Genomic DNA, 25885 nt, shown 5'->3' on the forward strand with positions numbered 1-25885 from the left:
TTTGTTTTAAACAGTTTTCAAGTTGTATTTTAAATTGTGGCACACCCGTGGTCCTTATGGTGAAATAATGTAAGTTAATTTGGAGATTTGTTCCATTATCGCTGGAGAAAATATCAATAGAACAAGTGGTTGGAATGTTTTGCATTTGCCCCACCATTGTAAGGTAGCCAAATGTGAGCTTAGGACATATGCTTTTTAACCACTGTGTCACATCAGCGCATGTTTTATGTGTTTTAAAGGCACATGAAATAATGTTTCTACCAAAATACAGTTAATGGAACCTTAAAACAAAGGATGAATGGAATAAGAATGATAAGTGACTGTGATGTGAGCAAGCTCAGCAGTGTTCACACTCTAAACATACTCCTTGTCTCTAAGCAGGTTTCTTTTGGCTTATATTGCCTTTCAGTTTACCGTAACAAAATTCAGTCTTCCCATCTCTGAAGTGTGTGGATGAATTGTGTGTAACAATTCCTTGTGTATGGTGCAGACAGGTGTATACTTGTGAACATGTATATTTCGTAACATTGGGAGTAGCCTGCTGACGTACTTGCACATTCAATAGAAAGATATATTTCAAAGCTGATCCATGCATTTGCTTACTGATGTTATCAGAATGGAAAAAAAACACCAGCCCTGTCATTCCCTTGATTACAAAATTCACACATTATTATACTTTGGTGCAGAATGATGGGTCCAAAAATGCAATAAGGACATCTGAAATGTCATCACTTCTTACAGGCTAAGACTGTTGAAAGTGTATTTTAAGCAAGAATCCTAGATACTGTTTTCAGCCCATTACTGCCTTGACTGCCATACTTCTTCCTTTTTTCTTTTGGTTTTGAACAAGAAATAATGTTTCAGTACAGATTTTGCTGGCTCCTTTATTCTGAGAAGAACATTCAGCCGCAGAAGGTTCTTGGAGGGATTAGTTTTGTACAGGTTCCATGTAGGGATTGCTAATGTGACTTCATTTAACATAGCTATACTTCAATGCAGCAATTCATCTCTGAGGTTGGGGACAGGGCAGTAGCTCAGTAGGACAGCATCTGCTTTGTGTGCAGAAGGTTGCAGGTTCAAACCCCAGCATCTCCAGGTAGGGCTGAGAGAGATCCTTTCCTGAAATCCTGGAGAGTTTATGCCAGTCACTGCAGACTGAGCTAGAGGAACCATTAGTCTGACTCCGTATAGGGCAACTTCCTATATTCCTGTGCCTTACTTTGTTCCACTGCAACTGGGGTGGGGAACCTTTTTGGCCAGGGAGGCCAAATCCTCACCTACTCCTACCCACACAGGCCAATTTTGATAGGTGGGCAGGACCACCCATCTGTCAATAATCTGACATTATGATGTCAGATGCTTGATGGATAGGTTGTCCCAACAACCAACTGATTTTCAGGCACTTGAGAACTACAGCACAAGGGGCTTTTACCAGCCCTGTGCTTGCCAATTGGGAAGCAAAGAACATAGGGCTGGAAAGCTGCTTCCTACACCGATCAGCTATATGAGTAAGTTTGCTACAGGGAAGTAAAATAATGCCGCTAATCCAGTTGAATCTCTCTACCTGTCCTGCACTTGATGACACAACATATCATCTGGTAGGGAGTAGGTTGGTGTGCTTTGGGGGGAAATGGCCTTGTGGGTCAAATTCAGTCCATGAGCTGGAGATTTCCCATTCTGAACTAAGAGTAAAATAGTCTTATTTTGACACAGGATTATCTAGGGTGTAGTGCATCACTCCCTAGCTACATTTTGTATGTGCTAGGTTTGAACATTTTTGCTTGATGTAAACTATTACGATTTCTTTTTAAAGCTGCTTGATTTTCATATTACTAATACTCCAGTGTGCCAAGTAGTCTCCTTAGAAAAAGGCAATTCTCCCTGGACCCTTTGTTTGAGGTTCTCTCTGGACTTTGCTTACTAGTTTCTGTGGCTTAAAAACATTTAGTCTATTGTTCTTCATTCTAGACTATCTTGACTTTAACATGATATGACTGCTTTCACCTTGGTGACATGCCATTTTTGTACCATCAATTTTTCATTATATCTTTGAGAAACAAGTCTTAAAATAACTTACTTATCTTTCCAGTTAGTTACTACCTCTTGATTTAACAAATTGACCTCCAAAATGTATGTGAGCGTAACTGCTAACTTTTCTTTAGCCTTATTGTTTCCTGGACAGATAACAGAAAAATCATCAGATCTTTCTCTTTGCATGTTTCCCTGGGTTGATAAATAAAGCAGCCTTCCCTAATGGTGCTTTTCGTATATTTTTGACTACATCTCCCATCTATCCAGCGTGGCCAGTGATCAGGGATGGTGGAAGTTGGAACCCAACAACATCTGAAGGGCATTAGCTTGGGAAAGGCTAAAATAATGCTTTGTCAGTATTTTTCTGCTCCCATTGTGAAGGCTTGTGGTAGACATATACCATTATATCCACTTGTATTTAGTTTGGTAAGCTCAACAGAAGTGCCCCACTAATATCTTCTGACTTGGAATTACTTGCATATACATTTGCTATGTACAGAGCAATGCTTCTTTCAGTTTTTACTTTCTTTCTTTCTTTCTTTCTTTCTTTTGAGTAGTCTGTATTTTCCCAGATGTGTTCTGTTTCTTACCATGTCTTATTCCATAATTCCATGTGCCAGAATAGCCATTGAACACTTTTTATTTCATATGGTATTTTAAATGTATGTATACCAATAGAAGTGTAATGTGCTGTGGTCTAATAATAGTCATGTGCAGCTGCATACTGCTCAAAATGTATGTCTGTATGACCCATAGTTATAAAAGGGAGACTTTTAATATAAAAGGGAGACTTTTAATGTATGACCCATAGTTATAAAAGGGAGACTTTTAATATTCCAGTATCCGTAAATGGATTTTTTGAAGGTTTAGTAGATAAAATGCTCACCATCACATGAGTCCCAAAATTTAGCAACATCCATATGCCCCTTAGATCACATGTATTTTAGAGCCATGAGGCATCACAGCATTTTACTTGCTTTGACAATCAGTTTGGCCAGCTACAGGGCTTACACTCTACCTTTTTATTTTAAAGACTTAGAGCATTGTACTTTTATTTAAGAATTCAGTTAAAAAAAATAAATCCCTCGCCCAGTGCAGCAATATTTTCCCTTTGTTTTAATGTATTTCAGAATGTGTTGAATTTAAAATTGGTTTTATAATTTAAGACGTGGCCCCAACACACAAACATACAGTGGAATAATTGACTTTGTCATCCTTGGCTCCCTGGTATCTGCTAGTTCCTCCAAAGCTACATTAATATAAACAAACCAATGCCAAGTTGTAGGTAGAACAGCTGCATAGGACTCCAGTCTCAATGTTTGTCAAAATTGCATCCTGCTTTTCCTCCAAGGAGCTCAAAGCACCAGTTGGCTGTTGTTGGCATCCGTCTGTCTCAAGAGACAATGGTGTGCACCTCTGGGAGTCAAACTGCTGCTGTAATGCAGCTTAAAATGGAGTTTGGTTGTCCCCAAATTACACTACTCTTTATAATGAGACAAAAAGAGTTGAGCAGATAACAACACAATTTAGAGACTTGCACTCTAGTAAAAGTTCAAAACTATGTTGCTAGATTATTTGGGCTATAGAACTTCCCCTGTGCGGGGAGGAATCCCTATATATGCACCATTTCTTGCTGGGCGTGCGATCCTACATGAACAAGTTTCACTAAAATCTGAGTAAACGTACGTTGAATAGTCTGTAAGTAATTCAGGAAAGTGGAAACCCGATACCTGCATTTTCTGTACAGGGATATTAAACTTGAGCTGCCAGTCTCTCCTTTAGTCTGGCTTTGTCTGTAGTTAAAATTATGACCCATGCTCCCTGGCCAGCCCAGCCAAATGAGTAATCAGTAATGTGACTCGTGCTGGAAGTGACTCCATCACCACCTGTGACGGGGGATTAGTTACAGTTCACAGAGCACCGCCTCTTCCCTTCTTTCAACATGTCGTAAGCAGAGGGATAGCTTCTCCTTTCCGTGTCTGCTCGGCTGTAAGGCAGTGTATGTGCAGGCGAAAAAGTATTGTTCCAGACATTTTCTCTCCTATGGACTGCTAGCTGACGGTTCCTTTGTATCTTTGAAGACTGCTTTGTTATGTAAGCGACCTTGGCAGAAATTATCATGACCCAGATCTGGGAACGCAGTAAGTGCTTCAGTTGCAGGATTTCTTAGTCGTTAACACACACATTGCTGATGACAAAGAGAGCTGTAATCTGCTCAGCCAAGCCTAGGTTCTTGGGGTGGGGGAGGTGGGGAGAGACTCTAATTTGTGTAATTGTAAGGTTAGATTTTGTTCCCTGTACGTATATTTGTGTTGAATTCTATATTGCGACGAGCACTAGAAATCGCTTACTTACTGGCTGGCATGTCTTGTGAAAATTTTAAATATTAATGAAAGGTACTTTGAAGTAAAATAAGGTTAGCGTTGTAGCTCTCCATATATTATGAATGATTTCTAAATCTTGACTTATATTAATAAAAGCTACTTAAAAGTTCTGTCAACAGTGTATGCCTTTGGATATTTAAAGAAGAATATAGCAAAAATGTGTCAAACCTCATTCCCTGCTTCCTCATTTTTTAAAAACTTGTAATTATTTTGTTTCCAGTGGTTTCAACATTTGATAGGATACAAATCTAGGATCTAAACCTTGTTTGCTAGCTTTCTCAAGTGCCTAAATTATTCTTTATTTGAATTCTAGCAAGTTTGAATAAGAAATGTATAAAAAAATCTGTAGTAAATATCTATTTGAATTACAAAACATCACAAAATAATTAAGAACAGTTCTAAGATTATTTCTGAAAGGACAGTTAGACGACGCAGAATGATACAATGCCTCCTGCTATTAAGTAAATATATTTCCTGCTGCAGACAGGAAATCGAAATGGTATTTTGTGTGTGTGTGTGTGTGTGTGTGTGTGTGGAGTTGGGAGTGGAGAGATTGAGCAGCTGAATTCTGTTAGGAACTCTTGCTTTTTTAAAGTCTTTCAGAGAAGGATCGGCTGGTCTGTTTTTTCTCATATGAATGGAATTTAGTTCTGCATGGAGACCCAAACAAGACTGTTGTTCTGAGTGTTAGTATAAAAAGGAGGTTGTAATAGTAATATAGATATCTTCATCCTACTAGCAGAAATTTCCTTTCTCTCGCTTCCCCTTTATTATTACTTTTGCAAAGATAGTTGGTTCTAAATTGTCCCTTGTTTTTAACATGGCATTTTGCAGTAGGGCTAAAAATAGTCTGTAGCCCAATCTGGTTCACAGTATCTTTGACAACAGCTTCCTAAGCCAATGAAAGTAACTTGTAGAATGATAGATGTGTGTTTTTATTAATATCATTTTATTGATTTAAAGAATCCAGAGACAGAAGAAGCAAAAATATAAATTTATTGTAGACCTGTATAGGTCATTATTTACTTGGGTTCACAGAGGTCTGGTTTTTTTTAATGCAGCATGCATCATAGGTGAAAAATGAGCATATGGGGTGCCACTTAAAACATGTGGCCTATTCCGATCCTGAATTGGAAAAGGAGGTACTGTATAGCTACTACATAAAATCCATGCTAACAGTATGCCATAAGCTTTACATATAAAGTGATACTTGTGTTTTGATTTATTTCTGTTTTTATAGTTAAGCCAGTTCATAAACGACCATGGTTTCCCCACATATACATTGAATGTATGAAAATGCACCCTAAAAACTAGGGCAATGAGGAGCAAGTTTGGGCATGATTGTTTTGGTAATTACACCTAAACATCCCATAAATTTAATTTCTACTTTAGCCAGCACTACTAGTTGCTTAACATTACTCTCAGAACCCTTTGACCTTTGCAAGGAAAGGAGGGTGAGGGAGGTCACGTTTTCTAAAGAATGTGTTTTTCACATTAGTAAATGACTTAAATCTCATGGGAAAGGCAAACCACCTGATTAGCTTGAGTAATATTCTCATATTATTAAAATGAACTGTCTGAGTTTCCTGTCAGTTTTATACCTTGTACACCTCCCATTTCTAAAAAATGCTACCTACAGATTTAATGGTTAAATATTATTAGATACTTGTTGCAGCTCACCTGGAATGTTTTAGAAGATAGAAGCAAATAATGAGGCTTTAAACATTTTTAAAATAATGAATTTTAAAACCATTGATGCTTACACATAGATAAATAAGCATCCCCTTCCTTAATTGGCTGAGCATTTTGATGTTACGGAATAACTGACTCTGGGGGAGGTCAGAATAGAATACAGGTAATACACATCTTCTGCTTACTTTATTTATACGATCGCAGCTTTGCACGGTTGGGAAGGAAAATAAATAAATAAATGGAGAGAGGAAGAAACCCACTCTCCATTTATTTACCCTACCCATGCACAGCTGTGATTGTGGGCCTTCATGGCTCTGGGTAGGCACCAGGAGGCAGCATGTCAAGAGTCCTCACATCACGTTTCCAAAACCAGGTAAGTAGCCTTGCACCTTGGGGGGGGGGATTCCGGGGGGCTGAATCTCTGTGTTTTTGGACCCCTGGGACCAAACTCGCTTAAGATAAGAGTTACCTGTATTGAAAAACAGTGCAGCTTTGTGAGGATCATGAAATATCAGTTTTTAGTGAGGGATATCTTACACAAGTTCTATAGACAGGAGTAACTGATGTTGGTGAAAAGGGAATGGAGGAACCTTGGAGGCTATGAGACAGTAGGACATGGAATCAATAGGAAAGGGAGACCAGAGTGGATGAGCAGATGGTACTTTAGGTGGCTTGAATTTTGCCTACTAATTTAGTTACTAGCAGATCTTTAGGGGGTTTTTTAATTGGCACACAAAGTTTCCATTAATAAGAAGCTTTAAGAAGATTGCCAAGTTATTCCAGGCAGTCGTATATATATGAATTAAACAACTACACCATATAAGGCAAATACCTTTGAAATGAAGTCAGCCTTGGGAGGCAGAGTTTGGTACTTAAGTACGATAAAATAGTAGTAGTTCAGATTTTATCAAGTGCAGCACACTAACCAAAATATTATTTATTGATCTGTATGTTGATATTGTTTCCAGTGACAATTAGCTTTAACTACCCACAAACCTAAAAGTTGTCAATTTCCCCATTTATCCAAGGAAAATTATGAAGTTTTGAAGTACGTAATTGAAAGGCCTTCAAAACCTTTTTTGTTTTTAACACAGCAAATGTGCTAGAATTAAAGAAAACAATGATTAATTTCCTCTTATCTTTTTCGCCTTTCATATCTGGACACCAGCTCAATTGAGCAATTAAAGAAAAAGTTGGAAGCAAACTGCTATTTAATACTGCTTGGAAGGGGTGTCCTTGTAATAGTGTTGCCTCAAGGACTACTGGTTGGAAATGTTTGTTTTTTCCTGCTTTTTTTTAATCAGGCTGAGCCATTCTACCTTTTATAGGGCCATCTACTGAGAACAGAATGCCTTCCCAAGAGCAGTGTAAGGAGTTTATTTGGCCCGCAGCCTGCAGATTTTGTGTCCTTGTGGGGGTTTCCATGGTAACATTTCAAAATTGTTACTGTTGTTTATCTTTGCATCCATTCTGTGTCTGGAAGCTGGATGTGAATTATTGTGGTGTATGAGGTGGGGAAAACAGCTGAGCACAAGGAACATTTTTAACTACTAGACTCATTTCTGACTATTAAGTTAGCAAACAGGAGTTCTGCTCTACCGTCTTAAATTGATTTTGTTTGTTTGTTTAAACAAATGTTTTAAACTGCTTGTGGAATTCTAAAATAGGTATACCTAGCCAGCTAAAGAATTGATACAAATGCCTATGACCCTCCTTTAATGTAAAAAAATATATATCTTAGTTCACATCTGCCAGGATTATGCTAACGCTATTCAGATTAGCAACTATGAAATTACTGTTCTATGGGAAAACACATTCATGTTGATAAAATGTATATGTAACATGATGGCATGTACATAAAGCCTTCCAAGATATGTTACTTGCGTCTTCTGTGATGCATGTGCACATTTTTATTTATAGATTCAGGTAGGTAGCCATTTTGGTCTGACGTGGTCAAAATATATAAAAAAATCAAAAAAGCTGAAGAAGTGTTCATGCACACGAAAGCTTATACCAAGAAAAAACTTAGTTGGTCTCTAAGGTGCTGCTGGCAATTTTTAATATATTTTAATATATTTTATTTTATTTTATAAATTTTTATATTGTCCTTCATCTGGACATCACAGGGCAATTCACAGCATCAAAATACAAAATGAAAACACAAAACACATAATAAAACAAAAGCAAATGCACAAAAGGCTAAGTTAATTGGGAGCTCCTCCTAGCTGCTTGAAAAGTATTTTTCCAACTCCTTGGCCCGCAAGAAATACTTGTACTTTTCAGGATATGTGGAGCCTGGTGTTATCTTACTGTATGCTCATTTTATCTTCTCATCAGTCAAACCAATTTCTGCTTGGGGCCATTTGTTGTCATGTAGTGATACGAAGCCTAGTTGTGACATAGTATTGTACTCCATGAGTGGTGTATATGGCTAAAGGATGCCAGAGTTCATGGAAAGCTATTGTTCATATACATAGTCAGGGCAAGTGATTCTACATAAGCTTACTCTGGTGGCCAGTGGCGTAAGAAGCCTAGAAAATAAACTGATGGAACAAAAAGGTTCCCTGAGTCTATCTTAGTTTGTCTCTTAACTAATGACAGATCTTCCATCTCTCTTCTGTGCCTCAAAATCAAGAAGTGTTTTCTTTCTGGAACAGAAATGCTGTTACATTAGCAAAGAAATGATAAATGATAACTGAAATGGGCAGCATTGAAGGCCATAGTATAAACCTAATACATGCTAGTTGTATATTCTAGTTGAATGTAATAAACATACCAGTAATTTGCCTGTCATTATCTTGAACACGATCTCTGATCCCCATGTTCTAGTCCATTTGTAAGTTCTACTTCCTTTGTTGCAACCCTATTGTGTAGTTGAACACCACATCTAAATATTACTGGGTATCTTTCACAGGTTTTTTAAAAAAACAACAGTTGGGAGCTGATGGGCTGTTCGTGTTCACTGCCATATCTAGCCTGTACTATTTGAAACCAAGGGAGGAAACCTAGGCAGCAATGGCATTTTTCATTCTCCCCCTCAGGCAGGAAAAACACAACAGAAAACAAGAAAGACCTTCTTTTGTTCCTTCTGTTTGCTTACCATCTTGTATCTGCGTCTGTATCTCCCTGTCGCTTGGTGAAATGGTACAGCTTGTAAAACTGAGCTCCAGGGCACCAGTCCAAACCACCAAGCTTTATATTCCACTCAGCAAAGGTGGCTTTACCTCTATAACCAAACTCTCTTCATCACCATGCTCCTTCCTAGGAAACCCCCTTGAGAGACACTGTTCATGTTTTCTATAGAAACCTGGCCTGTGCACACGTCCCCCCAACAGTGAGCCAAATCAAAATAAGGATGGAACCATTGAGATTCTGAGTGAATTGCAGAGGTCTGATGTGGTGCCCGTGCTCTACATTTCTCATCATCGTAGCTAAGGAAACTCCTTATATTGGGTTCTTTTATCATTTCACAAACTTTGGCCCAAAAGATTCCACAATGGTCAGTCTTGTTTCCTGTTTTGTAATTTAGAAGTTGCCACCTTCCTGCTCAGACTGCCCTAAAGTTGTTATTCAGTCTGTCCCATCTGTTGTGGGCAGATGAAGGAATTTTATGGTGGGTTAAGCCTATTTTTGTCACCTCTACAGCCTCTTGTGCATGTGTTCTCTTTTTATAGGCTTCTTTTTGCTGCTTGTATGTGCTGAAAACACAGAAACTATCAAATCTAGCAATTTGTTGATGACACAGTGCACTGTGGCAGAGTGGGCATGGTGATAGACTGCCAGAAGCACATATTGGGGAGAGGAAAAGAGATTATATGTTGGAAAATGCACAGATATGGGGAACAGAAGCTTGTCTTCCACCGTTTTCTATTAGCAATTTCATTCTGTGATGCTAGTCTGCCCTGTTTTTGGAATGAGATTGAAAATCTTCCCCAAAAAATAATGCATTAAGGATATTACTGTTTAAAAGGGGGGCATGTAATTATTGATCTAAATAATTATTCAGATACTATTATATATCCAAGTAGCTGATAAGTTTATTTTTATAGTTATTGAACAAAATTTAAAAATAGAATGCTTTGATCTTTAGAAAGCATAATGTTTAAATGCTTCTATTTTGTCCACAGACGTTCAAACCATTGGTTGGGAAAAGTTTGTACAATTCTATCACTGCAGTTGAATTTCTTGTGGACAAACAGCTGGATTTTGTAGCGGAAGATAGTGCCTTTCAGCCCTATCAGGTAAGGAAAACAGTTGTTACTAAAACTAACTTATCTGGCTAAATTGAATTGCATATAGTTGTTCTTCTGATTTGATGTTGAGCAGCTATCTGTGATACTTCTGCTCTCTGAATGGTCTTCTCTTAGGACCTGGTGGCACATCTGGGAAAGATTTTAATGATATACTGGGGAAAAAACAGCAGTTTAGTATTAGGAATAGTTCATTATCCTAAAGCTATTCTCTGGTCGCAGTCTTAGCTTTATGACAGGGATGTCCAAGAGGTCAATTGCAATCTACTGTCTATGGCTGGGTCCCTTTCCTTAGTGTTGGTAAAATAGAATCTGGCCCTGCCCCCTCGCCCCCACCCTCCATTGTTGCACAATCTGCAGAATGGAATACAGAGTTTACTCAGTGAGGCTGTTTGTTTCCCCAGTAATCCATTGATGAGTGGCTTTTCCCCTCTGTCCCTAGAGCTTAGGTTGAATTCTCAAAAATCGGGGCTTTCCTCCTCCCTAAAAAAAAAGCTCAATAACTTTGACCTGAAGGGGGTAGATCACTGCCAGATTTTAATTCTGTGAGTAGATCGCAGTCTCTTGGGAGTTGGCCACCCCTGCTTTATAAAATACATTTGACATTATTCTTGGTCATTCGTTGATAAAAATTAAACTTATTTCTCTGTGTGTTAATCACCATGGTGTCAGTTGATTGAGGCTGCAGTCTCAAAACTATTTTGGAATTGTCCCATTTTAGGACAGCAGGATGGTTGATTTGTGATTCTTTTGCTTCTGCAGTAATAGTATATTTTTCACTAATTGGTTGGAATATGTGTCTACTTGAAAGCAAAAGCAAGATTTTTGGCAACAGGTTTCTTAGGATTTTAATTTTAAGAGGAATTGTGACATGAACCTGCTTCAAGAAAGCCTATTGCTTTAAGATTTCAATATATTTGGCTATCATAACTAGAAGCCATGTATGGGAAAGTGCTTTTCAGCTCTTCTTAAATAAGGTTGCACTCTCCTGAAAGAGCAGACAGTTTGAAAATTTTATTGGACTCTGTGCTAACCAAAAGGGAGGCTCAGATGATGGCAGTCTCCAGGAGTGTGTTTTACCAGCATCAGCTGGTGTGCCAACTGTGGCTCTATCTGGTGAGCTTTGTGCTAACCACAGTATTTCCAGACTTGACTACTGTAACACACTCTTTCTGAGGCTGCCTTTTGATTGCTTTTCAGCTAGTTAAAAATTCAGCTACTCAAGACTTGAAGGGAGCAAGGCAGGCAAATTCCGACTAAGCATCCGGAATAACTTTCTGACCATTTCTGACCTTTCTGTTTGGCAGTGGAACAGAGACTCCCACGAGGGATGGTGGACTCTCCCTTCTTGGAAGTTTTTAAGCAGAGGTTGGGTGGTCATCTTCCATTGCCATGGGGGGGGGTTGGACTAGATGACCCTCAGGATACTTTCCAACTCTGCAGTTCTGTGATTCTATGGTTATTAGTGTGTTTCTGAGTCTAATTTAAAGTGCTGGTTCTAATTTTTAAAGCCTTGAATAGTTTGTCTCAGGATTATTTGAAGGACCACCTACACCAATATTAACCTGCCTTTATATTAAGATCAATGTGGGAGGCCCTCCTCATTTGCCCGCCACCACTATCAGTGAAATTAGTAAACATGAAGGGCAGGGACATTTCTGTGGTTGGCCCCACTACTCTGAAATCTGTGGCCAAAAGATGTCCAGAAAGCTGCAACACACTGGTCCTTCAGGATGGCTTTAAATACCTGTTTGTTTCAAGTGATATATGCTTGCACAACTTTTTTGTTAGTTATGGTTCTGCTTTTAGCTGATGGCTTTGCTGAAATTGTGTCTTATATTCTGGATTGCATGTGTTACTGTTAGCATTCCTAGCTTGTTGGTGTGGGTGTTTAGTAGAATGTAACTGGTGCTCTTGTTGAATCCTTGGCAGGTTTGTGGAATATGCAAAAAGCCCATAACATTGACATGATCGCCCTCTCCCACTTTATATAGTGCCTGTTTGGCTTCTTGGTATACCAAGAGAACTTCAGGAAAGTGTGTCACTGTTAATTCTGCTTGATCTCTCGAGTGGCTTTTACCATCAACCATGGTATCTTTTTGGAATGGCTGTATGAGCTGGTTGGGGGGGGGGGGTTGGCCCTGTTCTGATCCAATTTGGGTGGTCGTTTTCAGAGAATGGCACTTGGGGAGTATTGTATGGAACCTTCAGTGTGGGATTCTTCAGGGTTCAATTTTATCCCCTATTCTGTTTAATATCAGCATGAAACAGGAGCGGGGGGGTCATACAGAATTTCGGAGCAAGTTGTCAGCAATATGCTGATGACATACAGTACTTTTTCTCCTTTATATCTGCAGATGTGGCAGTACTGAAATGATGCCTTGCCACAGTAATAGACTGGGTTTTTTATATCTGTATTTTGCATTCTCATTTTGTATTTATATTCTGTGAGCCACCCTGTCTGTGATTTTCAGATGAGGGACAGTACAGTGGTACCTCGGGTTACATACGCTTCAGGTTACATACTCCGCTAACCCAGAAATAGTATCTCGGGTTAAGAACTTTGCTTCAGGATGAGAACAGAAATCGCGCAGCGGTGGCACAGCAGCAGCAGGAGGCCCCATTAGCTAAAGTGGTGCTTCAGGTTAAGAACAGTTTCAGGTTAAGAACGGACCTCCAGAACGAATTAAGTACGTAACCAGAGGTACCACTGTATACAGATTTAATAAACAGTCATTTGAGGCTCAAGTGGTCTCAGTGGTGCAGAGTCCCTTCCATGAGCTTTAGTTGGTGGCCCAGCTGCGCCCTATCTGGAGAGGGACAGCCTAAACCAATGGTGTCCAAACTTTTTTCAAGGAGGGCCAGATTTGATGACGTGCAGGGCCGTGAGGACCAAAGTTGTTAACCTTTTTTAGGGTTGAAGTTGTGGAGTTTTTTTTAGGATTCTACCCCAGGAAATAAACTGCCACAGGGGCCAGATTAAACAGACCAGCGGATTAAGCAGGCCCCTGAAACGGGCTTTGGACATGCCTGACCTAAACTCTGCTATCTACGCTCTGGTAACCTCTAAGCTAGATTACTGCAACATGTTATATGCAGGGCTGCCTTTGAAGATGGTTCAGAAACTACAGCTGCTGATGAATATGATTGCCAGATTGCTGACCAGTATGAGACATGAAAAAGCAGAACATATAAAATTCTGGCATAACCGTGCTGGCTACCAGTTAGCTTCTGGGCTCAACTGAAAGTGCTAGTTTTGACCTACAAAGCCTTGTGCATTTTTGTATTCCTCTACCTCAAGGACCACCTCTCTCTATTTGAACAAACCTGGACCCTGTGTTCATAATTTGGGGTCCTTCTCAGTGGTGACTCCCTGCGTATGTCATGCGCTCCCCAGGCTTTGCCTGACTCCCATCACTAGCTATTTTTAGGTGCCAGGCAAAAACACTTATTTTCAGCGAGGCTTTTGGCTTTTAATGGAGCATTTAGACATTGTGTGGCCTCTTTTAGTGGGTAAGGTATGTTAGTCTGCTTTTTCATGGCCTTGTTGGCATCCATTTGTCTTTAGGGACAATGCAGTGTGCCTTCAGGGGTGAAGTCAAACCGCTGCATTAGTAGCACCAAAGTGACCTCTCTGGGGCGCAAGCCTGAGCAGTGTGTATGGAGGTTCTGCATTGCCAAATTAAACAAAAAACCACTCTCAACCTCACTGATGAGCAATACATCTGGCACCAACCTGGTTGCAGGAGTTGCCAGAAGGAGGTGTACAAGGCGCCAACCAACCATCTTAGGGACTCCGCTTCAGATTTGTGTAGGGTTTACTGCTTAGCCCTTTCTTTTCCTGAAGATATTTTTAGCTTTATATTGATTTTAATTTTGAATTATACTGTAAGTCACTTTGAGATTGTATTTGCTTTTTTAAAAGCAACTAACAAGTCCAATTAAATAATAAAATATTGTAGTGTATTTTTATTCTATTATTGTTGAAGCTGTAATTTAAGTCGTTACGATGTAAGCTGCCATAAGAGAATTTTACTCAGAAAGGGGACCTATAAATATTTTTAAATAAATAAAAATAAATCATGTGAAGCATCTCATGACACATATTAAACAATCCTCTTTTAAATCCACGTGATTGTCTCACTGGGAAAGATTAACCATCTTTCCCCTTGTCAGGGTGATTCCTGGCTTTAATCAACTTTCTTGGTGTTTACTTGCCTACATACAGTATATACCAAGCCCCAGGCAGCCCTCCATTCTGCTGGTTTACTTCATCTGTTGTCACTTATCACCCTCCTAAAACATGGATTGTTTTCCCTGCATTCTTTGTTATTCTCCTACTATCCTTAGACTCCCTGGGCGCAAACTGTGTGACCCTGGGTTACCACAAAAATGCTTTTGCTATGTTAAATTGCTCAACATAGATTTAGGTAGACCATTAAACTGTTGCATCTTCTTTCCCTGGAAACACTCCTGTTCTTTTCTTCTCTCTCTCTCTCTCTCTCTCTCTCTCTCTCTCTCCCCCCCCCCCTTTCTAGTCTTCTTTAATAAAACTTAAGCAATTTGACACTTGGGTTTGATTGGATTCCTATATCATCCAGGAACTAGAATCTCTCTATGCAGCCTTAACTGTTTGGTTTATAGTCCAGGTTTTAAGACAATGGGAGACAAGGAGAGGGAGGCAGGTTGATGCTGGCAGCTTGGTTGGTGGTCACTGTATTCCAAGTTACATTGTAAGTGATAGCTGTTGTAATGAGACCAAAAACATGCTCCTGGCCATCTGCTCTGCAGGCTCAGTGCCAATCCCTTAATATCACAGGAATCTTAAAGCAAAAACCCAAACTTATGCCAATGTTTGTTGGGAACGGTAGGAGTTGCTTGCCCTAGGCTCCTTTGGAAAGAGGGGAAGGATGTGAATTGAATTGTTGCTGTTGTTGTATAATTTGAATTAATGTCATTATCAGGTGGTTTGATATAGCATGGGCATAGCCAGGGGTGGGGGTGGGGAGCTGCCTCTCTAAATCAAGTAAATTAATAATAATACCTAACTAACTGATGATTTGCATTGTAGATAACTTGATTCTACCCTCCCAAACATAAAGCCTGCCCCCCCAAAATAAATCATGCCTATGCCCATGGTTTAATAATAATGAATAATAATAATAATAATAATAATAATAATAATAATAATAAGGGATATAAATTAAATTATTATTATTATTAAATTGATAATAAGCTGCCCAAAACAGTTCTATAAAAGTTCTTGGAACTGCGAGTTGCAGGTTATTTGAAGATGATACATAGTTTCTGTGAGTGTTGTATCATTTCTATTCAAAAATATTTCTTTCAAATTTTGTATTGGACACTTCTTTACTTAAATAGTAGTTTTTACAAACTTCATATAGTTGGTATTTTAATCTAGGTTTTTAATTTTAGAGAACACATTTCTTCAACGCCTTATGACCCATTCACGTACAGCTTAATGGAGCATGTGGCTGGACAGCCAGGTTACAACTTCGTATACAATTCTAGATTTTTTTCATTATGCTACTTTAAACCCTCATTTAAAAAAAAAAGACTTTGTGGGGAGAAAATGTCTGGAATTGCTTAGGAAACTTCACAAACACTTTGCCACATGCAGCAACCTCCATATGGCTGTGTTGCATATTTAAATTGGGCTTGAAACTTCACATGAGGCATGTGTAATTTATCACCACCTGGATGTTTGTCTTTCTAGAAGAAAATAACTTTATTACAACTTGATTTGTTGAAAAACGTAAGCAAATGTCTCTGGAAAGTCAGAAGTGGATATATGAGAGAATTTGTTGCATTTTATGCAACAGTATGTAAGCATTTTGCTTGGCAGTCATTTTAGCCTGTGTTTGGTTATATCTATATTATGGATAGTTATCGAGGAAGCTCCTAACAAGAAAACCTTTAGAGTTTAGTTTGAGGAAGTAAATCAGCAGTGTGGTGGTGTATGAGCTATTTCTTGCCATACACATTGCAGGCTTTGTAGGCAGTGGCTGTGTTTGGATGAGATGAGATGGGATAAATAGGTTTCCTTTATGCCAATGAGTGATGGTCATGTGCACATGAGAGTCAGTACCATTGAACTCGAGGACTTTCTTCTGAGTAACAAGAGGAAGGAAAGATTGTGGTACGAATGAGAACACAACCTTGAGAGGGAAAGGGAGTAGGAAAGCAGTAAAGCAATGGGAACAGAGTAAAGAGATTTGATTTTCACTGTCCTCTGTTTTTCTTCAGTTATTTTGATACGTATGCTGCTTCTATGAACTTGCTGTTTTTGGCTTTCTGTTTTGTATTTTGCCGTGTGTTCAATATTTCATTGTAAGCTGCCCCAATAATGTGCTTGATAGGAAGAGTATAAATAATATTAAGTGAGGCAGTCAGGAATTAAAACAAAACAACAACCCACAGAAGCAATAGTAGGATGGCCGCTTCTAGATAGCAGCTGAGGGAGAAGAGACAAAGGCCACTAGACTCTCAGCAGAGCTGTTGGCCTGCTTCCCATTTTCTGCTGCAGCCATACTATTGCTTCCTTGCATTCTGATATTCACATTGACCTGCCCCTAACTGTGAACTTACTGGACTATTTTTATTTTGTGTAGTGTATTCCTCAGGAATCTCTTCCAGCAGGAATGTGAGAAAAAGAAAAATTGGGCTTAAATTGGATTTTGTGTAAGGGTTATTTTTTGGATTCATGTCCCCCCCCCCCTTTCACATCTGCTACAATCTTTGCTGATGTATTCTGTGAAGCTGATCTGCTTTCCTTAACATTTACTGAGGTAATACAGAAAAGAAAAAAAGCCTATTGAAAGCAATTTCAAAAATTCTTCCTTTTGGTCAGAGAGGGGAGTGTTCTGCTGGTGAAACTACTGTTTTAAGTAGGTTTGCACTACACAAACTAGAGAAACCTGTGTGTGCATGCTGGTAGCAATGTCACCACCCAGATTCATTGCCCCTGTGACCTGCATATATTCTGTTTCTGGAGGTCATGAGGCAAAGAGAGCTATGCAGGACACTCAAATTCCTACATATCATATTCACCTCTCCCCTAGCACTGTCCACATGTTTTCAGGCTGCTTTTCAGGCTACTGTCAGGTCTAGAAATTTAATGTTTTATACAAATACTATATCCTGAGTTTTTGTTTTACATTTGGAGTTTAAGGTAGTGTTCATGACAGGATTTTAAATGAAAAAACCTCAAGTCATATTTATTGTATGCTTTTTAATGGAATTCTGTTCTTTACCTTTGGGCTAACTAAGGGGAACATAGCATTATGTACATTCATTGGCATACCTACCGTTTGTTATGCAACATTTGAATGGCTGCAGTCACTACAGACTTTGACAGTTAAAGATTTTATTGTTATCGAACCTATCTCTTCTGTTTAACTGTGCTGATTTTGCTAGGAATTGTTTTTCTAACTGTACATAAACTGTTTTACTTGCTTTTAATTGTATGATAATATCGCTGTAACTCTTCCTGGGACCTTACAGTGAAGAGGCAGCAAGAGATCTTGTATAAATAAGCAAATAGGCTTGTTGGCCGGAGCTTCCCTACCACTGATATACATGAAAAGAGGGCGGGAAAACTATGCAAACTGAGGAGCAGAGGATTAATTTCTTTCCCCACAATAGCCATCACCTAACCATCACCTTGTCTTCTGGAGTTTAGTTTTCCTCCCTTTTCTCTTGTTTCTTCATTTCTTCATACATCGCCAGAACAGATATATCACTCTAAATTGCTTGATATGTAACTTTAGAGACACAGGATCATAGAATTGTAGAGTTGGAAGGGACCCCAAGGGTCATCCAATCCAACCCCCTGCAATGCAGGAATCTCAGCTAAAGTGTATCCAAGACAGATGGTCATCTGACTTCTGCTTAAAAACTTCCAATGAAGGAGAGTTCATCATGTGAGCTTCACACATGTCTTCTTCTTTGGCGATCACTCATAGCTGAGTACCCAGGGACGTGGGTGGCGCTGTGGGTAAAACCTCAGCGCCTAGGACTTGCCGATCGTCAGGTCGGCGGTTCGAATCCCCGCGGCGGGGTGCGCTCCCATCGTTCGGTCCCAGCGCCTGCCAACCTTAGCAGTTTGAAAGCACCCCCGGGTGCAAGTAGATAAATAGGGACCGCTTACTAGCGGGAAGGTAAACGGCGTTTCCGTGTGCTGCTCTGGTTCGTCAGATGCAGCTTGTCACACTGGCCACGTGACCCGGAAGTGTCTTCAGACAGCGCTGGCCCCCAGCCTCTTAAGTGAGATGGGCACACAACCCCAGAGTCGGACACAACTGGCCCGTACGGGCAGGGGTACCTTTACCTTTACATAGCTGAGTAAGATTGTCTTCCATAAACATGGTTTTAACAATGAGTCCATAAGTGACTGTGGAGGCCAATTCTGGATCCACACGTCCTTCCACAGTGGGGACATTGGTTTTCAGGTGGGAGTTGATAGTGGTGTGGATTTGCCAAGCATGTCTTCCTTCTAGCACGTTTCTCCCTTGCGTCCTGAGTTTGAGTGTCTTCAAAGCCCATGACACCTTTGGTAAAGGCTGTTCTCCAACTAGAGTGCTCGCAGGCCAGTGTTTCCCAGTTGTCAGTGTTTATACTACATTTTTTAAAGATTTGCCTTGAGACAGTCTTTAAACCTCTTTTGTTGACCACCAGCATTTCCATTTTTAAGTTTGGAATAGTTGCTTTAGAAGACGATAATCAGGCATCCGCACACAACATGACCAGTCCAACGAAGTTGATGTTTAAGAATCATTGCTTCAACACTGGTGAGCTTTGCTTCTTCCAGTACACTGGTGTTAGTTCGCCTCTCTTCCCAAGTGATGTGTACAATTTTTCGGAGACACTTGATGAAATCTTTTGAGGAGTTGGAGATGTTGTTTATAAGTGGTCCATGTTTCACAAGCATATAGTAAGGTTGGTAGTACAATAGCTTTGTAAACAAGCATTTTGGTTTCCCTGCGAATGTCCGGGTCCTCACACACTCAGCACTTCAATCGGGAGAAAGCCGCACCTGCAGAGCTCATGTAGGAGGGGAATAAAAGCTGGTCAATATGTCCTGCATCACAAACAGTATATTTGGGAGGGAGTTTCTTTCACTGTAAAGAACCTATTTCAGTAAACAATATAAAATACAGTACAAAAACCTCCAGTAAAATAACCAGGGATATACACAGTTGGTTATTTCTTCTGTTACCATGTAAACGCATTTCTGTGACACAGATACTATTTCTAGTGCTTAAATTACCATATTGGCCTGAATATAAGCCTCACTTTCCCCCCAAATTCCGACCTTTGAAAAGTTAAAGTGTGGCTTATATTTGTGACCTTACGGTATGCAGCCAGGAGCGGGGACAAACAGTGGCAGCTCAAGAGTGCTCCCCACCCGCACCCAGTATGCAGCCAGGAGCAGTGAGGAATATTCAAGTATTTTTTCTCCCCCCCCCCCTCCAATTCTAAAGGTGTGGCTTACATTAGGGTGCGGCTTATATTTGGGAAGTAGGCAAGCATAGTTGCTTTCTATTTTGTATGGTTTTAAACACTGTTGATTAATCTCTGAGAATTTTTCAACAGCACTAACTGTAGAACTGTGACCTCTCCACCATTGTTTTATGAATGTTTGCTAAATCTCTCCCCCCCCCCCCCAGCTAAACCATTATGGGACACATAATAGTGCTGTTAGCGCCTGGAGACGCATAAAAAAGTATTGAGGTGACTTAATTTCCCATGAAACAAAACCATGCCTTGGATCCATTGGATTACTATAATAAATTATGTGTAGGTCTGCCAGTGGTCAGATTAAGTGGGACCTGCTGGTTGATCATCTTTTACTGTTGAGAAATTTCCACTGGCTTTCCATTTCTTTCTGAATGGAATTCAAAGTGCTCATTTGTCCTGTAAAGCCCTAAACAACTTGGCACTGAAATATTTGAAGAACTGCCTTCTCTCAAATGAAGATATACTGAGAGATCCTCAGCTGAGGCCTTACTTTGAGTATTCCCACTTTCAAGGACCAATAGGTAATTATTGAAGGCGGATTATCTTCTGTAGCAGTACTCCAATTATGGAGCACCGTTCCTAACCATGTTTGCCTTGTGCCTATTCCACTGTCCTTTAGGCACCAGATGAAAACGGTTTTGTGACTTAAATTTTGCTTTGTGCTATGCTTGTAGTGTGATGTCTTTGTATTTAATCTGGCACAGAGGCCATTAGTGGTGCATTTTTGTATTTATAATGTTATATTTGGAATTCTGTCCTTGATAGTATGTCTTTGACAAGCTTTCCTTATGTTTGTTATTAATTTGTAAACTAGAGAAGAAAGAGCACAGGCGTATCCAAAGCTGACCACCTTCCAAGTTCAATTTATTTCAGTGAGTGAGAATGAAATAATGCTTAACTCCGTGTTGAAATGAAATAGGACTTAAAAGTGCTTAACATGGTTCATCCCTGTGAGAGAGAGACAGTGTGTGTACATATAGTCAGTAGCTAAATCTTAGTAATGAAAGTTCAAGATGTGAAAGTTGTAGATTAATTAAAAAAGTCAAAGTAGAATTTATTTTAGCCTAATGTGTGGAAATATGGTATACAGTAATTTTCAGGTAACTTTAATACTTCTGATGACAGACAGGAAGGGATTTAAAAATGAACAAACAATAAACATCAGGATGCAAATTCAGATCATTTAAATTATGGTGACTTTACTAGCCAACAATATAGTATTTGTTTTGATGATTATAAGCTACTGTTGTGTAGAAATTTGCCCCTTGATATATAAATACTTTTATAAATCAAGGGGCAAACTTCTGTACCTTGTAAACATCAAAACAGTAGCTTTACATCACCGTCTACAAGGTGGTAAGAGGTGGTATATAAATAACCACCTATTACAAGGTTATGTACAAGAAAAATACAACTGGATAATCCACAAAGCACTGTTAATTAATTCCTGGCATTGTGAAATGTGATAGTTCCTCTGACCAGTAAATATTCACAATCATATATTTCCTAATTAGAATTCTTTCAAATGGTAATAAAATGGCTGAGATTCTCCCCAGCCCCAGGTGTGCAGCTGCTAGTACCACTGAGAATGGATTTGCTATATAGCAGCAGCACATAATCTGTTTTATCTAGGTCAGGGAGAATATTAACATTTTGTTTCTATGAAATCACAAAAATAGACCACGAAAATGTTTGGAGATGAAAATAGTAATCAGCAAAGCTGAGATCTGACTTGTGCCTTCTGTCCCCCCGCCCCCAAGGTACAGAAAAGAGTAGTCTCTTTTCCAGTAAGTCCCTGGCTATGTAACAGAATGGCAGACTATGTGATTGATGCAAGATGTGTGTGTTTAAACAAGGGGGGGGGAAATCAAGTTTGTTTGAAGACCGGGCCTCAATTATGTTTCTACGTTGCCTGTTAAATCAGTTAGTCATGCTTACCAGCATTATGCAGGACGTGTCATAGTTGATTCTGGAGTTGCTAAAGCAGCTGAACATTTGACTCCTAACTGCTTTGAATGTTTTCAGATATACTTTGATCAAAGTAATGAAAAGTGTTAAAGTAGAATTTGGATGATGAAATTGAAACTTAAAATATTGAAGCTAATACATCTTAGTTTAAGGTAATGAGGTCAATGTGGGGAGAGACAAGTGCTTGGAGGAAGGGGAGTGAGCCATGCAAACATTTTGGCCAAACATCTGTGGCATCAGGAGTATCTCAAGATACATCCATGCCTTCTGTTGAGATTTATAAACATTGTGTGTTTTATGTGGCAAATAAGTTTGACTCCAGAATTGAATTATACACTTTCTCATAATCAAAGAGCTGGCGATAGTCAAGGACTGCATTTAGCAGTTCAAGTACTAGAAAGTGAAAGGTAGTTGACAGTGTGGAAAGAGGAGGAAGTGTGTCTTAATGGTCAGTGCAAGTATACTGGAATGAAAATGTCTGGAAGCAAGACTTCTTTGAAGAGGATTGGTTTAGGCAGGGGTTGGGAACCTCAGGTCCAGGGGTCAAATGCAGCACTCTGGGTCAAACTTGGGACTTTTCCTACTCCACATCCCTTTCCCTAGACCACACCCCTCACTAGTGCTGTTCCATGTCCTCCTGAAGTGCATTTGTCTGACTGGAATGTGTCCTTGGACTGGGATGATTTGACTTTCTTGTTTGGATGTGAGATGGAGAGATGTGTTTATATGCATATACCTCTGGTTTTTGCAAGGGTGAAATATAGCCTTCTGTACAAAGGTAAGAGTTGCATCCATTACACTTCTCATTTTTGCATCTGGCCCTGCCCACTACTGTCTGGCTGAAAAAGGTTCCCTTCTCCTGGTTTAAGGACTTGGGGTTTATGCAAAACAGTGGAGATTGCTTGGTAATAGCGACTGAGTAGAGTAGTCTGTAGTCTTTCTACAGAATGTCTGGGGGTTTGTTTGCAGCCCTAGGCACATTTCTCCCAGAACAGTTTACAGATCAAGTTGCACATATTCTTAAGTCACCTTAAAAACTTAAAACACCACAGTAGGCTCCGTATATTTTTCAGTATGGAACTATATGATGATTCAGCAGTTCTGGGCAGAAGGTGGTTGTGTAATTTGTGGCTAGCATGCAAGACTGAGTTAGCAACCTTTGTTCTACGGAAGCTTCCCCCTGATATCAGCAACCTTTAATAAGTTTAAAGGTCTTCGCCTTCATCCCACACATGCAGAAGTTCTCTGCATGCTGGCTTCCCTGGAACTAATAAAAGAAAAGAAGAAAGGGGTCCCCAAAAGTATCAGAATAACAGAAGAGGTCACAGGAACTCTTAACAAACAATGAAATTGGAAGGGACCCGGAAACGTAATAAAAGACGTCACTGAAAGGGTGGAACAGGGTGTTTCAAGTCCACACAATTTTACGCAAGTCTGCAATGACCCGGAACGTAACCCCTGTGCAAATTGGGGGTTGCACGTGAGCGAGCGAGCGCACATACACACAGGAGTTATAGCCGCTGCTGTGTGACAATCATAACAATTTCCCAAAACACCTCTACTTGTTAGACATGATTTCATGGTCAGCATCCCATGTCTTACTTTGCCAGAACAGAAATGGAGAAATTTTGTCTGTTCACAAATCACGTTTTATACCAATTTCATTCTTTGTTTAGAGTTCCTGTGACCTTTTTTGTTCTCTGGAAACAAGCCACTCAGTCTATACTATTAGAAACCCATATGCTTAGCTTAGCAGTTTGCATTTGTGAACATCCTGGATGGAGATACTAGTTTAAAAAAAAAGAAAAGAGTGAGTTTGTTTGTTTTGCATGGCTAAAATGTAGCCTATTGCTCAAGAGTCAACTCCATTATACTGCACCCACTTTTATCTCTGATCCCCACTCATTGCTGCCATTTTGCTCCTGAAGGTTTCACTGGTAATTCAGCATAAAGACAGTGGTGTCCAAACCTTTTTCAAAGAGGGCCAGATTTGATGAAGTGAAGGGCCGTGAGGGCCGACCAAAGGATTGAAGTTGTTGAGCTTTTTTTAGGGTTGAAGTTGTTGAGGTTTAGGATTTTACCCCAGGAAATAAACTGCCGCAGGGGCAGGATTAAACTGACCAGCAGGCTGCATTAGGCCCCAAAATGGACTTTGGACTGTGGCCATTGACCTGAAAAAGATTCCCCACTCCTGGTTTAAGTTGTGTATATTTGTGTGACATTATTGATCCAGATTCCTCTGGAATTGCTTCTTTGACTTGCTCCTCATGTGCATGGCTTACCTTCCATTAGGCTGTAAATCAGGAACTGATCTATTAATTCTAGTCTTTTGTTTGCAGAGTAGGGCTGCTTTCCATCCTTTCTTTCTTCCAAGAAAAGGACTGAGGCAGAGCTATTAACCTCATTGTTGCTTGAAAAGGACTAAGGGAACAAAAAGAAAAATATCAACACTTCCTTTTCTAAACAGTTTTCATTTCAGTAGATTTAAAGCAAGTGTTGAGAATTGCAGTAGATTATTTGAGCCCAATGTAAGATGATGATGATGAGGTAACCTGTAAGTTTTTTAAAAGAATGACATATAGAAAATAGTGCTTCTTTCTGAGAGATCTTTGCAGGACTTCACCATTGACTAAAATATCAAATGTCTCAAATAGTGCCACAAAACTGTATTTGATTTAAAATGTGTAATATATTGCAATTAAAATTATATCTTAGTTAGTGAATTTAGGTTGTTGAAAACAGTTTTTTATATTTATCTTCGCTGCTGCTGTATATTGAAAACACTTGTCTTGAAAGCGATGGTACATTTTAAGGAATCTCATCTGTAGTAGTCTTGATTCCATTTCTTGTTTTAAATTGTCCCTCTCTAAGTATCTAGTGGGAGCTATGGTTAATTAGACCACAGATGGCAAGGACATGTGCTGCTGACCTCCATGAGAGCTGCAAAATCTTCTTATCTTTATTTTTGAAAAAGAATGCAGCTAAAATTAATGCTTAAAATGTATACCCTGTATGCATTGAAACCAATAGTATGGCTACATCTAAGCAGGTACAGAGAAGATAGCAGTTTATGGAGTGTATAAAGAATTATATTGATAGCCTCTCTCTCTCTCGGTTTTGTTTGAATCCCAAATCCTGATTCTGTTTTATGTTAGTGAGTTTGCTAACATTTTAGCTGTATGCACAGTGCACAAAATTAACAATTCAAAATTCTGTTATAGAATAAATTCTGTCAATTGGTCTTTCATTTGTTTGTTGTATGTATATAAATACATCTCGGATTGAGATTATCAGTGAACTTGGAATGTACAAGGGAATAGGATGGAAACAAGAGGCTCTGTGAAGGTAAAAGGAAATGCTGTGAGAGTATGAGGTTTTATGACCATTGGCCAATATGTTTAAAAGAGGGCTATTTAGTTTTGCAAGCTAATGAAGCTTTATTTAGCTCCAAACTTCTATTGCAGCCTGCACTGGCTGTTCAACTGCGCTCATGTGAACAAGAGATTCTCAGGATATTTGCTTATTTGTTGCATTTGTATCCTATCTTTTGCTTCAAGGAGATGGTGTATGTGGTTCTCTTGTGTTGTGGGGATCCACAACAACCCTGGGAGGTAGGATAGACTGAGAGGCAGTGACTGACCCAAGGCCTCCCAGTGAGCATCATGACTGAGTGCAGATTTGAACCCTGGTCTCTCAGGCCCCAGTCTGATACTCTTATCACTATGCCACACTGGCTCACAACAGGATATTGAATTCTGGGCCAGAAACTAAATTCCATGTTTATGTACTGATATTGCAGACAACATGGCACAGTCTCTGTTGAATTGCTTCAAGCTGAGTTAAGAATTTATCAAATAATAATACTGTTGCTCTTAGTGGACTTCAGCTAATATACATGGGTTTCAATATACGATTCCTATGTTGTTATTCTGCAGAATTGCAGGAAGCAAGTTTTTTTTAAAAAGGACTATATACCGTGGGTAAAAATGTATTTAGCCACCATGTAAGGTGGTGAGTAAC

The 25885-nt window shown here is 39.5% G+C and overlaps 1 protein-coding gene across 7 annotated transcripts in view; it reads left to right on the forward strand.

Annotated features, from left to right (window-relative positions):
• JMJD1C (jumonji domain containing 1C) overlaps positions 1 to 25885 on the forward strand; it is a 115272-nt gene that overhangs the window by 51979 nt on the left and 37408 nt on the right. For 4 of the 7 annotated variants that reach the window (XM_083439892.1, XM_083439893.1, XM_083439890.1 and 1 more), the window contains exon 3: positions 10235 to 10348. Coding sequence is in view for 2 of the 7 variants with exons in the window: in XM_083439890.1 (XP_083296016.1) it covers positions 10235 to 10348 (114 nt within the window). In the remaining 5 variants the exon portion in view is untranslated. Of the gene's footprint in view, positions 1 to 1397; positions 1509 to 3965; positions 4173 to 10234; positions 10349 to 25885 lie in introns of those variants that run through there. The other 3 variants (XM_083439896.1, XM_083439894.1, XM_083439895.1) reach the window with 3 other exon arrangements.

The sequence above is a fragment of the Podarcis tiliguerta genome (assembly GCF_965153285.1).
Source record: "Podarcis tiliguerta genome assembly, chromosome: 5".
NCBI lineage: Eukaryota > Metazoa > Chordata > Lepidosauria > Squamata > Lacertidae > Podarcis > Podarcis tiliguerta.